The sequence below is a fragment of the Gobius niger genome, assembly GCF_951799975.1.
Source record: "Gobius niger genome assembly, chromosome: 15".
In the NCBI taxonomy this organism is placed as follows: Eukaryota; Metazoa; Chordata; class Actinopteri; order Gobiiformes; family Gobiidae; genus Gobius; species Gobius niger.
The window spans coordinates 23,654,579-23,668,007 of record NC_136866.1 but is presented as its reverse complement, the minus strand read 5'-3'; the positions used below and the strand labels follow the sequence as shown (position 1 = coordinate 23,668,007).

General features: G+C 40.2%; 1 protein-coding gene and 1 long non-coding RNA gene across 3 annotated transcripts in view; one reads left to right on the top strand and one right to left on the bottom strand.

The window, feature by feature from the left end:
- Nucleotides 1-6,179, top strand: part of LOC306975367 — a 251,708-nt gene extending 245,529 nt beyond the window's left edge. The window contains exon 2 of the long non-coding RNA XR_013793699.1: nt 6,099-6,179. This is a non-coding gene — a long non-coding RNA (uncharacterized lncRNA). The remainder of the gene's footprint in view (nt 1-6,098) is intronic.
- The window catches only part of plcb1l (phospholipase C beta 1-like), a 267,795-nt gene continuing 255,200 nt past the window's right edge, over nt 835-13,429 (bottom strand). The window contains exon 33 of one of the 2 annotated variants that reach the window (XM_079572652.1): nt 835-1,339. In XM_079572652.1, coding sequence (XP_079428778.1) covers nt 1,112-1,339 — 228 coding nt within the window. In that variant the 3' untranslated portion in view covers nt 835-1,111. The remainder of the gene's footprint in view (nt 1,340-13,429) is intronic. The other variant, XM_079572653.1, reaches the window with a different exon arrangement.

Below are 13,429 nucleotides of genomic sequence, written 5' to 3'. Positions count from 1 at the left end.
GGAATATTTCAGGATTGTTGACATAGGGCCTCATTTTAGTTTACTGATTTCTGGAGATATCTATTTTGTAATTCATGCAGTTCTTATATTTGAAGAGTTTGAGGGACTATTTTCTCGCAGATCACTCCGCCGCTGCGTAGCTTATACAACCACGAAGCTGATGCTGCTCAGATATAAGGTATTTTAAATGCAAAATAGTTAAAATTACTCTATCGACACAGACATTTATATGGTTAGTCTGGTGTTATAAGTGATTTGCCTCAGGTGTGGGTCAGACTGTTTTTAATGCAGGCTAGCTGATACCGTAGAAATGCGCTAGCCTTGCATTAGCCTAGCGCCACGTACCTCTACAAACAAAAGAACTGCATGAATAACAAAAAAAAATATCTCCAGAAATCAGCAACACTCTGGATAACAAGGAAATGAGGCCTTATGTCAAAAATCCTGAAATATCCCTTTAAGATAATTTTGGCAACACAGCAAAACTATTAAGGTTAGTTTCTCTAGAGGCCACAAACGCTACTGCATTGTCATCTGCACTAAAGCATAATTATGTGGCAAATACTGAATAATATTAGCAAAAGCAGAGATTAATATGCTCCAAGTATAAATATAGTTGCAAATCAGCTTGTACTCGACCCAAACTACTGCCAAAATAACTCGCATTGATTATATATTTGGGTAAAAGAGATAAAAAGTAAGTAAAAAGTAAGTAAACGTTTCATAAAAAGTACTGTAGTCATTAGGAGTGACAGCTACTTGAAAAAATATGAACTCAAAATGAAGATTAGGACTCAAAAGTTGTATATTCTTCAGGAGTGGCATGGAAAATAGAAGCATGAACTCAAATTGAATCCTACTCAGGTGACAGAACTTGAGTGAATGTTGGAAATCGCTACCCACCTCCGCGTAAATGTGACATACATGTACACAAAAAGTACTAGTATATACAAGATACAAGATCCGGTGTGACCTCTACTCACCCAATCCCCACTCAGTCCTTGCCTCGGTTAGAAATAGCACCTGTCCCATTCATGAAGTCCAGCAGTCCCCCCAAAAAAACAGCATAAATATATTCCACACAGTCCGTCCGTCCGTCCGTCAGCATTCCTTAAAGGGGCGTGTCGTAAACCTTTTCCGTGGAGCCGTCCTCGGTGTCCTCCTCGGACTGGGACGTTTTGTGGTTGAGTTTTTCCGAGGCCGACGAAGAGACGTGGATCTTGGAGGAGGAGGAGTCGTCGCTAAGCTTGGTCCTGCCGCTGTCCTGCACGAACTCCTGGATCTCCACGGGCAGCCGGCGGAACTTGTCCTGGTACTCCTGGTCCAAGTCGCTCTGCAGCTGCGGAGAGGAGAGAGGGGCGGGGTTACACGGCGCCAATAAGTGCATAAAAGGGGTGAAAAATATCTGCAGTAAAAGAAAAACTAGCGATGTGATGTTTGTGATCGAATCGGCTCTTGTGAATGATTGGGTCGAATCTGTAAGGAAGTGGGAGACGTTTTTTTCTCTTATGGACTCTCTTGTCGTGCTTGTCATTCTGACTAACACACATTTGTCTTAACATGCGCAACATTGTTCAACATCTTTCCTTTTGTTCGGATCTATTGGTATGAAGCTGGCTCCAAAATCCCGTCAAAATTGCTAGCATGAACAGGCTTCGTTAGCCCACACTTCCACAGGCCTTCAGTCCATCGCTATTGTACAGTCTATAATCCTAACCCTGCCTGTTTATATATATGCAGAAAACAGCACTGGAGCAGAACAGAAACTGCTTTTGCACGAAAAATTATTTAGCTAGGCGGACGTGTGCCTCTTTATTATACCAGCAACTTACTACAACCTTCATTTTTCAGGTCTGAGCCTTTATTTTGAAATCCATGCCAAAATATAACAATGTATGTATATTACTCTTCAATAGCTTCTACAATTTTCAATGTAGTGAAACTAACTAAAATTTACATATTAGCAACTTACTACACCCTTTACTTTTAACGTCTGGACCTTTACTTTGAAATGTATATCAACAATTATCTTACATACATTTCAAGTATGACGATTTATGAATAATCATCAATACCTTCTACATTTGTTTTTACTGTAGTGGCACCAAATTTGCACTAGTTACCAATTATCATACTAGCAACTTACTACAAGCTCTATTTTTCAGGTCTGAGCCTTTATTTTGAAATCCATGTCAAAATATACCAATTTATGGATATTGCTCTTCAATAGCTTCTACAGTTTTCAATGTAGTGACGCTACATTTACAAATTGGCACCAGTTATTAATCGTGGCACAAAGTTGAATGTGCATGACAGGTCTTTCAAAGGATGGAATGAATCCCGATGTCAGCATTTGTTATTTTTTATCAAGATGCTTGCCTAAAAATAATGTTTTCTTGTTGCCTTCTCCAAAAAAAATCAGTCTAAAAATGGACCAGTCTTTTGAACGGCTCTCTGAAATGATTCATCAATCAAAATCCCATCACATGGAAAAATCATCTTTGTGCCAAACTGGTCCAAAAGTATTTTCAAAAACCTGCTCAAAATGCTAATGTACATTGGATGTGTTTTCCAATGTCCTGTAGTTTGGTTTGCAGAACTACTCTGCTCCTCTGATGGTGCTTCTCTCTCACACAGAAACAGCTTTGATGGCCTTGGATTTGGGTGGATTTGTAAACCAAAATAAAGATTTCAGATTCACTTATTTTATGTGGAAAACAGCAAGGCCAAAATGTGCAACCATGTGTTTTGTGTGTGTGTGTTCTTGTTCTTAGGACATTGTGAGGACCAGTGTGAGTTTTTAACCTACAGAGTGAGGACATTTTTGTAAAGTGAGGAGGACATTTTGGATGGTCCTCACTTATTTGAAGAACTGTTTGAGGGTCAAGTTTTGGGGTTAGGGTAAGAAGTGGGTAAGATTAAGGTTAGGGTTAGGATTAAGGTTAGGGTTAGGGTCTGGGTAACACATTATGTCTATGAGTGTCCTCACTAAGATAGCAGTTCAAGATTGTGTGTGTCTGTCTGTGTGTTTTTAAAGAAATAATTCAATTTGGTCATAAAAACACTCTCTTCAGGTAAACTAAATCATCAGATTACACTTCCTCGTGCTTGTTGTGACTTGTCGCTGGGCCGGTTCATATTAATTATTGATTATATTGATGACATCGGTAACAAATGAGATACAGACGGAGCGTGGCCCCTCCTTGTGGTGACAAATTGAAAGGGGGGCTGTTTTTCTCCGAGGCATGGTCGCCCCAGATGATTACACATGACAAGAACGTACTAAATCCATTGTGAGCCAATAATTGCTGTAATGCTGATTTTTCCCTTTTAACTACTCAGACGGTTCCCAGGGGGGAAGTGTAATTAAAAGGAAAACTCCTAAGAAGAATGGTGTTCTGTGACTCTCAATGCATCAGCTATGTTATTTAATATATCAGCAAGATCCAAATGTTAAGGATCATTTGTAAACATTTCATTAGGGGAGACACTGCAGGCAAAATGATTAGTATTTTTTTCTGGTTTGGGGCCATTTTAGTCTCTTAAACGTATAAACATTAATCTATTCTTCACAATAACATCTTTAATTATTGCACTGATTCAATGATTCTTCACACATTTATTTGGGAAATTGTCATTTCAAGGGCAATTTTCTCACAATATCTCCACGTAAGTATCACTATACTTTCCAGCCTTGGACAGAACAATATTTGAAGACTTTTTAAAGTTTATTAAAATCTAATTCCTAGCCTGATTTTTTGAGTTTTGAATTTTCTAAACAAGATATCCCAAGTCCTCTCTGAAAAAAGTCTTTGTAACTAATATCAATATCAATATCAAATATCTAATGTACACAAAAAAATAAAACCATACATTTAAACCTGCCTTCAGATTTCGGTGCCAAAAACATGGGACATTTTGCCCATTTTCAAGCATTTTTATATGAAAACTTGCAGTCCACTTTTTTCTCATATTTATGCCAGTAATCTACAACTAAAGATTCAAACTGATATCTCTAAATTTGAAACGTTTCCCTATTCACCTGCAGTGTCTCACCCTTCTCTTTGGTCCTCATGGCGGGGAGCTGACGTTGCTGTAGTACGACCCCCCTTTTTTTCCCTAAAAATCGCTATGACCCATATGACAACGCTGGGGTAAGTGTCATAATTTTAACCCCACTGTTTTTTGTATATTTCAAATAAAAAGTGGTGTATGATTGACAGGCTCTGGAGCTCTGTCGAGGCTCCGCCCACACCGCGAGGGCGGGGCTTCCTGCCTTTTTGCACTATTAAGGAACAGGCTTCGTCAGAGGAGATAAAGCAGCCATGTTTATTTCACAGACCACTCGGGATCAGTACTATGAATGGGGCTGAATAGATAATTATTGATCTCTTGTACTATATCTATGGTCTTGCCGTTATATCCTCATTTGTTTATGTTTACGTTTCTTTGTTATGTGAGGTGATAGATCAATGAAAAAAGAGAGAATGGTTGCCAGATTTATAGCAATATCTCTCTCACACTCACATTCCTCTATGACGAGTTTTTAATTACAGGCTATTCCCTTTGTATTTGCATTTTTTTTGTTAAAATTGTCTTTGCTTTCACATAATACTGAAGGACATAACACTAACCCAGATCCAGGGAGAACACGCAAACAGCCTACGCGTCCGTCTGCAGCTACGTTAGAGCAAAGAGTGCTTTTTCTGTTCTCATAGCCTCCAATTCCCCGGGCTCTCGTCCACTTGACATCACGGCAGGGCACATCCATTTCATCGCAGAGAGCAGGGATCAGTCTGAGTGCTCGTCTGCAACTCACTTCAGTGTCCCGCTATAGAATTAGACCAACTCGATTATGGGGGTGATTTAAGCTCCGTCTGATCGGGGGCAGAGGGTATCGCTGTAAGTCTCGCTGAAGGGTGGCTCCAAATGGGAAATGGGAGGAAGATTTGAGTGGAAAGTTATAGTCTCTCGACGATGACACGAGGTTCAATCACCTTCATGGGAAAGTACAAAATGGTGGGAGTGAGTGGCTGATGTCCAGTCGTAGTTCAAATGTTAGGCTTTGTTTAAGAGCAGGTTTCATGAGATTAAACTGAAAATATTCCTGCCTGGTTTGATGGCTTGTTGACCTAAATATCTACGAGATTTCCACGATAAGGATTTTTCTAAATTGGGGATTTATATTGGCTAATGCCTATATTTTTTTTAAGTGTCTTGTCTATGATGTTTCTAAACCGTAAAATGTGTCAGTGTTGCCAGTGACAGCAGGGGGCGCTTCATTAGGGGCATAGGGCTGATTTATTTAGGATATTCATGTTTAGCAGATTCTTCCGGGGAGCTCGAATGAAAGACAAAAATCAGCAAATTCCAGAAAAAAAACCTCTATCTCTATATCACGGGAATCTAAACTTTTTCCACTGAGGGCCACATACAGAATATATATATAACTTCACCTATATTGTATTAAAGCTAGAAAATTCAATAAAATGTTAACTATGCTTTTTAATTGAATATGCTTCTTTCTAGTGATCTTCTAGTCATCTAATTTAGATATATTCAATAAAAATAAAAAAAAGATTCGATTTTTAGAATTTACAGTGGGCCAATTATAAGTGGGCCACGGGCCGCAGTTGGCCCACGGGCCATAGTTTGGACACCCCTGCTCTATATGATTCTTAAATTCTTAGCAAAAGCCTGGCTATGGACAAAGGAGACATTTGAATGTAAAACCAACGAAACAGTTAGAAAAAAGCAACACAAAATATGACGAAAAAGTGATAGAAAAAAAAATCTTAGATGAGTCTTGTGGGTCTTTCAAATGAGGCGTTACTCTGGCCTTTAGGCTGTAAGCTCCAGTCCAGTAAAGCTGAACTGCAGAAAATGTGCTCAGTTAAGAGGTGTGAACTGTACAACAGAATTCTTAGCTATTCTCCATCTCTGAACATATCAATGGGCTTTCATCTGGGACTAGATGCAAGTTGGTCCTTTTTATACAAACTACTGCCACCTCAGGTCATACGTGTAACTGCAGCTTCTATATTAAGCTCGTGCATGACGGCACTTCGGACCCAAATTAACACCTTTTTGAGTGATAGTGCAGGATTTTAGAGGCAGTTGTGGTGAACAGGTCTGAGCTCATTCTACACATCAGGACTTTGCTGGAACATGAAGGGGGAGGAAAATACAGAACTGTAACATTTTTAAACTCCGTATAGTCCCTTTAATATATTGTGTCATGTAAATGTATTGTCAAGTATTGTCTGAAGGTGACCTTGTTTGAAACCTGTCTTTCCTCTCCCTCGGACTCAGCGAGCGAGCATCGGGCACATCAGAACCAGATGGCTCTCTGCTCTCCGCGGCGATAGTCCCCTGCCACGGCTCAAGCCCCGCCCCCTCCAGCTCCGGCTCTGCGCATGACCTACTTAGGGGTGGGACAGCCCGCTGTAACGCGCCCGTGTGGGTGGATCCTTGTCCACAGCCGCTGGGACACTGTGTATGTAAAAAGGCATGTCTTGTGAATTACAAAATGAGTTGCGAGTGTTCATCTTAACGTCAAGGTCTGATATGATCTGAAACGGAGAATTCCAAAGTACATTTCCACACTATATCAGTGGAATTTAATATTTTATGACTTGAAGTAATGTACATAAATGAAATATGCGCATATGATTTAGCATCACTGTCTGAAAAGCTGTTCAAATTAAAGCAAAAATGAAAAGGTGCCTGCTGTTTGCAAGAAACACTTTATAGTCGAGGCAAATCGTTACAATGACTAAGGGCTGCACAATAGAAATGTTAATGGTTAATAATTCACATGGAACAAATTCTCCCGCACTCCACAAGGCAATTTTGATGTCACATAAAAACAAAAATATGTTTCACAACTTCGCTACAATTCAGTACTATGTAAAATATAGACACATTGTAATTTACAATGCAAGGGACTGTATTGTAGCTGCTCAGAAACATCTGCCCTCATACCACAGACCTTAGGGAGAAGTAGAAAAGTAGAAAAAGGAATAGTTTCAACATGATATTCCTCACAGTCTCCCATCCAGGCACAACAGCTTCCAAAATCAGGCAATTCAATTTTTGGATTTTTGGCTAACTTCATATTGGTAATGACTATACTTTCTATCCACAAAAACCTAAATAAGTGTGTTTCATGAAGAAGTGTTCTGATAGAGGTGCTATTGTATTATTTGTTTAATCATCAAATAAAGGTTAGCTTTTAAATTCAAGGCTAAAGCACTTAGTTAAACAGTGAACTCTCCTCCGGTGAAGTATCGCACTTACGGTATATAAAAGGGACTATACGGAGTTTATAAATGTTTCAATTGAGTATTTTCCTCCCCCCACATGTTCCAGCCATGTCCTAATATGTAGAATGAGCTCAGACCTGTTCACCACAACTGCCTCTAAAATCCTGCGCTGTCACTCAGAAAGTTGTGACTTCGGGTCCGAATTGCCGTCATGCACAAGTTTAATATAGAGACTGCAGTTACAAACAAGGCCTGAGGTGGCAGTAGTGAGTATAAAATGACCAACGTACATCTAGTCTCTTTACACTTTGTAATATGTTGTACGTGTTCAGGTACATACCTTTTAAATATGTATTTCAGTGAGACTTGGCTAACTCCCCATAGGAATAAACAAGGACAGGAAACAGTCGCTAGCCTACAGGAAGTTAGCATGATGCTGCTATCGAACACTTTGTGCAGCCCATGGATCTATCATAATAACTGGATAAGACACTCCCCCCTTGCCCGCGCGCCGGTCGGCGGACGGCCACTCGATGGTACTGCAGCAGCAAATTCACATTGGGCCCAGAAAGGATTTTTGCCATAGAGCGGCCATGCGAAAAAAAACTGTCCGTATTCGGCTGACAGGACGCCTACAACTTTCACAAAGGTCGGATTTAGTGTCGATTATCATGTACATTAACATCATGTACTTTTTTCCCCTTCGAAATTTACGTATCGTCTAAAAAATACATTTGTAAGGACTTAGCCGAGCTCCGCTCTAGCCACGCTCTAGCTTTCCGCCGCGTTGATTGGTCAGAACGTGCACGTGGTGCCGGCAGCGCAGCCGGGCACGTGCAGAGCGCGCCCTCGACGTCCGTGTACGAGCACATGTGGGCTCGGAGGAAAAACAACAACAGCAGCAGCATGAAGACCAGCATGGGGAACCGAGAGAAAAGAGGACGCAAAACTAACTTTGCAAGTAAGTTTGTATCACACAGAATGTATTCTGTGATTGTAAATGTTAGCATACACCACAGTTATTTATAGAATGTAGCTTTATGAAAATAGCAAACAGAAACTACTAAGACTACCATTTTTAAACAAACAGAACAATGCTATTCTAAAAGATGACAGTACCCCGATCCCATTTGCTCATTAAAATATACTGTATGTGCATAGAATTACAATAGTGACAAGGCCTAATACATAGTGAGAAGTTTGTTATTTGGACAAACGTCTCGAGAGCAAAATAAGGTTAGTTTTCATAGTGTCTATGACGTCGGACGCTTCCCTGCTATTTTGCCGTCACATTTCGATCTGAACAATATCTGACTGGCTAATATTAGTTCCAGGAGTTGGAAATGGTTAGTTTTTGGTTTATTGAACAATATATAATGACGTGACATTTTTAATCAAGTTTGTCTAATAACTAATAATTGACTTTGTCTCTCAAACCAATGCTAAGTGCATTAAAATGAACAAAAAGCAACATGTTGAGCTGTTCAAGACGAAAATAAAAAGTGGTGTTAACCCTTGGTCACTGCATGTCTTTCTATGCATTGTTTTAGCAAAGCAAGACAAAAATGAAGGTCAGAGAACAGAGACAACAGTAATGTAAAAATTACAAAACAAACGTATTCATGCTATCATACTTGTTCACTAATGTAACAAGACTGGTGATTATATTACACGTAATAGACATATAATTGCACAGTAGAGATCTGTATAATTCTCATTCTGGTCTTGTGATCCAGAAATGTGAACTCTAGTATAATAAGGATGACAATATGTTTTTTCTTTCTTCACTGAGGCTGTTCTGCTGCAGAGAGGAGTCTGCTGCAGGATCTGTGTCCACTACGGATATGGAAGGTGCGGCTTTGTATGAACTTCTTTACTAACTGGTGATTAGCTATTACTACTTCAGTTAGTTATGTGTTTCATAGCCACAAATAAAACTGTAATAAAGTTGCTGCTCAGTAATTCTTCCTATATTGACCAGATGCTGCTGATGGCTGTGTCCGGTCACCATCTCCTCCTCAAGGGGCAGACCAGACTCTTACACCGTCTCCTGTTCTGCTGGCTGCACTGAGGTGATCATGGCAGTGTTGGAAAGAACAGAGGCTACACTACACAGGCGTGTCGAGTGGTCTGTTCACAACAAAGCAAAGAAACTGTACTAGTATCGTGTGTCAATGTTATGATAGCCAATATGTTTGTCGTTGTGCTTTGTAATTAAATAATATTGGTAGAAAGTAAATCAAAATGACATTGCATCTAGGTCACATTCAAATCTACTACTGTTGACCAGACTTCACCAAAATAAACTATTTTATCATCCACAGCATATTCTGCTTATGTTAAACAGAAAATGGCCTGTCTCAGTTTAAAGCCCCATCTTGGCAACACAAGACCAGACAAAGACAAACCAACTGTGATGGGACAACAGGAAAGATGCAAAACACAAGGTAGACTTTTGTAATTGTGCTTCCTCATGCAAGCTCTAACTTCTTAAATCACTACAGTCTGCCAAATGTAAGGGAACGTATTCAAGTTAACAAAATAAAGGTGTATCGTGCTTCAGACAGTAAAGGCTGCTCAACTGCACATACGCAGTTATCAAAGTAGACCAACTTTGATTATCTGTGTCATGTCTAACCTATTCTCTGGTCATTTTTCTGTTTCTCTTTTAGCTTAATGGTGCAGTATTGAAGTTTCCATTTTCACCAACATGCAGCCCTAGGAACAAAGTCTTGTTGCTGTCAGAAAGAACTGCAGTAGCTGGAGACACCCGGCGTTCTTCGAAGATTAACAGATTTTGCTTTTAAACTCTCTGCCTCTTTACAACCTGCAGTTACTCCTTGGTTTCTTGTTGGAAGAGTCGTGCTCAGACTGTTAAAGCTTTATGTGAGAATGCATGTGTTATACCTGAGATGTTTGTATTGTCCAGAAGGAGACCTATTCCAGTCTGGGATTGTCGTTGAATCTACTCTGTGCTCTGACAGCGGAGAAAAGAACTTAAGGTGGTCTGGGCTGAGTTTTTAGCTCAGTAGATAACAGCTTTGGGTATTATTCTTTTTCACTTTGTCATGGTAGATATTACGGGCACTTCTGGAAATGAAGCTAATACCACGTGTTTTTCAGAGTGCAGAGGATTACCGTTTATTTTTTTAACTGCTGCCATCGGGTGTAAATCAATAAAATGTACAATTTGGGCAAAACCCAGTGATTGTTTTTTTGTGTATAGTGTTCTAGGCCTATTCTGCAAATATACTGTGGCAGTTTTCTTTTTTGCAAGATCATTAATTTATTGCATGTTGTACAAAAAAAGCTTCATTGCATTTCAATTACATCTATTAGTTTCTGTGACAATGCCATAGACAATTGACATAAATGTTGATGGTGATTTATTTTACTAGACTGTTTTTTTTTAAACTAATTTTGCAATTCTGCTACAGTAAAATTATTTAAAATAACACTACTCACAACTGTACAATGTTCTACTCTTTTCTACTGCTGATTTACTTGTGATATATTGCTAAACTGCAAATGTTGTGAAATGCAATGTAATGTATTATAATAGATCTTGCCAGCCTAATAATTAGAGGATGGTCTTAATCACTTTGCCATTGTTGATAATTATGAATATACAAATTGCAATGATTCTTGTTCTCATGTTCCATCAATAAAAGTCTCGTTCATTTCATGTTTATGTTCATGTCACAAGTTAAATGGATCAAATGCTGCGTTGTACAAAATTGCGGTTGTTTAAAACTTACAAAGGTATAAACTGACATTGACTTTGTCATAATGGTGAAAAATAAAAGTTGACTGTGTCTTTTAAACATGGAAAACGGTACAGATCTTTAAATACGCGTTGGGGCTGTAGGCCACTTTGCGAGCTGGGTCTGCTGTTCAACTCAAGGCTGATTCTCCGCTCGCTCTAGTCGTGCTGAGAATATACAATTTACTTGACATGTGGTCAATTGTAGAAGTATAATTAACCTTTAATTAAACGTTGGAAAACAGTTCCAAAAGTGAAGAGCAGATATTATATTACATCAAAAACTAGGCTGACCGATTTTGACCTGCTCAGCATACGGTGGAGCTGCGCTCTGCTGCCGAGCTGCGGCGCTCGCTCTCGTCGCGCTGAGAATCATGGGCATGGGCAATAAACATCCAGGTTTCTTTGTGTTTTTTATTTGAAATGATAAAAGACCACTAATATGGCCATAACAATTAATAGTATAAATTATACAAGCATATAATAGCCGTTAAAATTTTCGCTGGGCCCAATGAACACGGAACTAACGCGGAAGTAAGATTTTTTTCTGGCTCGTTGCGCCAATGAGCACAGGCCATTGAAATCAACAGGCGGCCATATTGGAAACCCGGGGCTTGGTGCAGCCCTAGAGCGAGTCCACTGAAGCGGCCTGGACTTAAAAAGACAGAGAAGCAACACCTCACGCAACAGGGATGTCTTTCTTCCCTTTTTTTCTCACAAAGTGTGAAATTCTGAATCCACTGCCAGATAATGAGGCCTGAACTACAAAGCGAAGAAATAATTCATTGTAAGAAAGTGAGAAATATCTTAACACAAGTTCAAAAATAGCCCCGATACATAAATAAACGGCGGAAACGTAGCTGAGTATTCTAAGCACGTTAATCATCCTTCTTTTGCCGTTTCTCGGTGATACTTTTGGCCCCAGACGAGGCGCCCGGTGCCAGCCTCTCGCTGAGACGGGACGTGAATTAGGAGCGGTGCCAATACGTGCTGCCAATGTGATAACACAAATATGAGGGATGTATCTGGGGCAGCAGGCGGCTATAGCAACCACCTACACGTTTGAAGAGTCTGCAGGCAAAGAATATGGTCCTATAGTTGGTTCGCAGCGCACGTGCCACATTGCCTGTCCTATTGTCGTGAGTTTGCGCACTGGCAACCCAAGAAATCTGGAGTGTATTTTATACATCATGCAAAATGGACTGGTTTGAACTTTTATCACAAAAAGGCCACGTATAACTGTATTATAATGTTGTCTCCTCGTCAGAAACAACTTTTTTTTCTCCCTCCATTCCAGTTCAGTTAAGTTGTTTTCTTCTCCTGCCTAAGTGCTTTGATCTGTATTTTCTGGATCTAGATGGGACACACAGCTGGCCTCCACAAATTTCCATCACTGGATTCGTTCTGCGCCCAGTGTGTTCATCATGACGCCAACACCAGTAAGGAGGAAGCCACTACCACACACCCCACTGAACATCAAGGGGGAGGACATCGAGGAGGTGGACAGCTTCAAGTACCTGGTGTTCACCTCAGCAATAAACTGGACCAACGCCCTGTACAAGAAGGGCCAAAGTCGTTGCCATGTGCTGGGCCCTGGGCAGCACAGAGCGGGACAAGAACAGACTGAACAAGCTGGTCAGGAGGGCCAGGTCTGGACTCTGTGGAGGAGGTGAGGGACAGGAGGGTGTTAGCCAAGCTCACCACCATCATGGACACCTCCCCCCACTGCACGGGACTGTAGAGGAGCTGAGCAGCTCTTTCAGCGACAGACTGAGACACCCTCAGTGCAAGAAGCAGGTACTTCATCCCCACTGCTGTCAGACGGTACAACAACACTGTGAAGTAACATGTGCAATAACCCCCTTTGCAAAACTACGTGCAATAATCTCTGTACCACTGTATACAACCTGCCCTAGGACTGTAATCTTTGCACCTCAATATTCTACTTTTTATAATCTGTTCTAATTTTTATCCCATTTTTATTTATTCTTATTTCCTTATTGTTATAATTCCTCTCCCTAGGATTTTTGCGTTTACTTATTGTACATATGATACCTCTTTTTTCTACTATTTAACTATTTTGCACATCCTGAGTGATCTAATTGAATGCAGATTGCACCAAGTGAATTTCTCCGTTGTGAGATCAATAAAGGATTATCTTATCACCGATTTGCTAGCATGCCGTTCAACAAATTGAATGCTTGTTTTCACGGTTTTATAATCTGAAAATCCAAGTACTGCCTGTAGAGGGCGCTCCGGGGGCAATGTGAAACCCTGACCAGCCCTACCCCTCACTTCCTCCTTTACATAGACATTATTTCAGATATTAAAACGTACAGTGTTTTTTAAGCCACAATTACGCATGACATGTCCACTTCATGGGCTAAATCAAGTCTGTTTA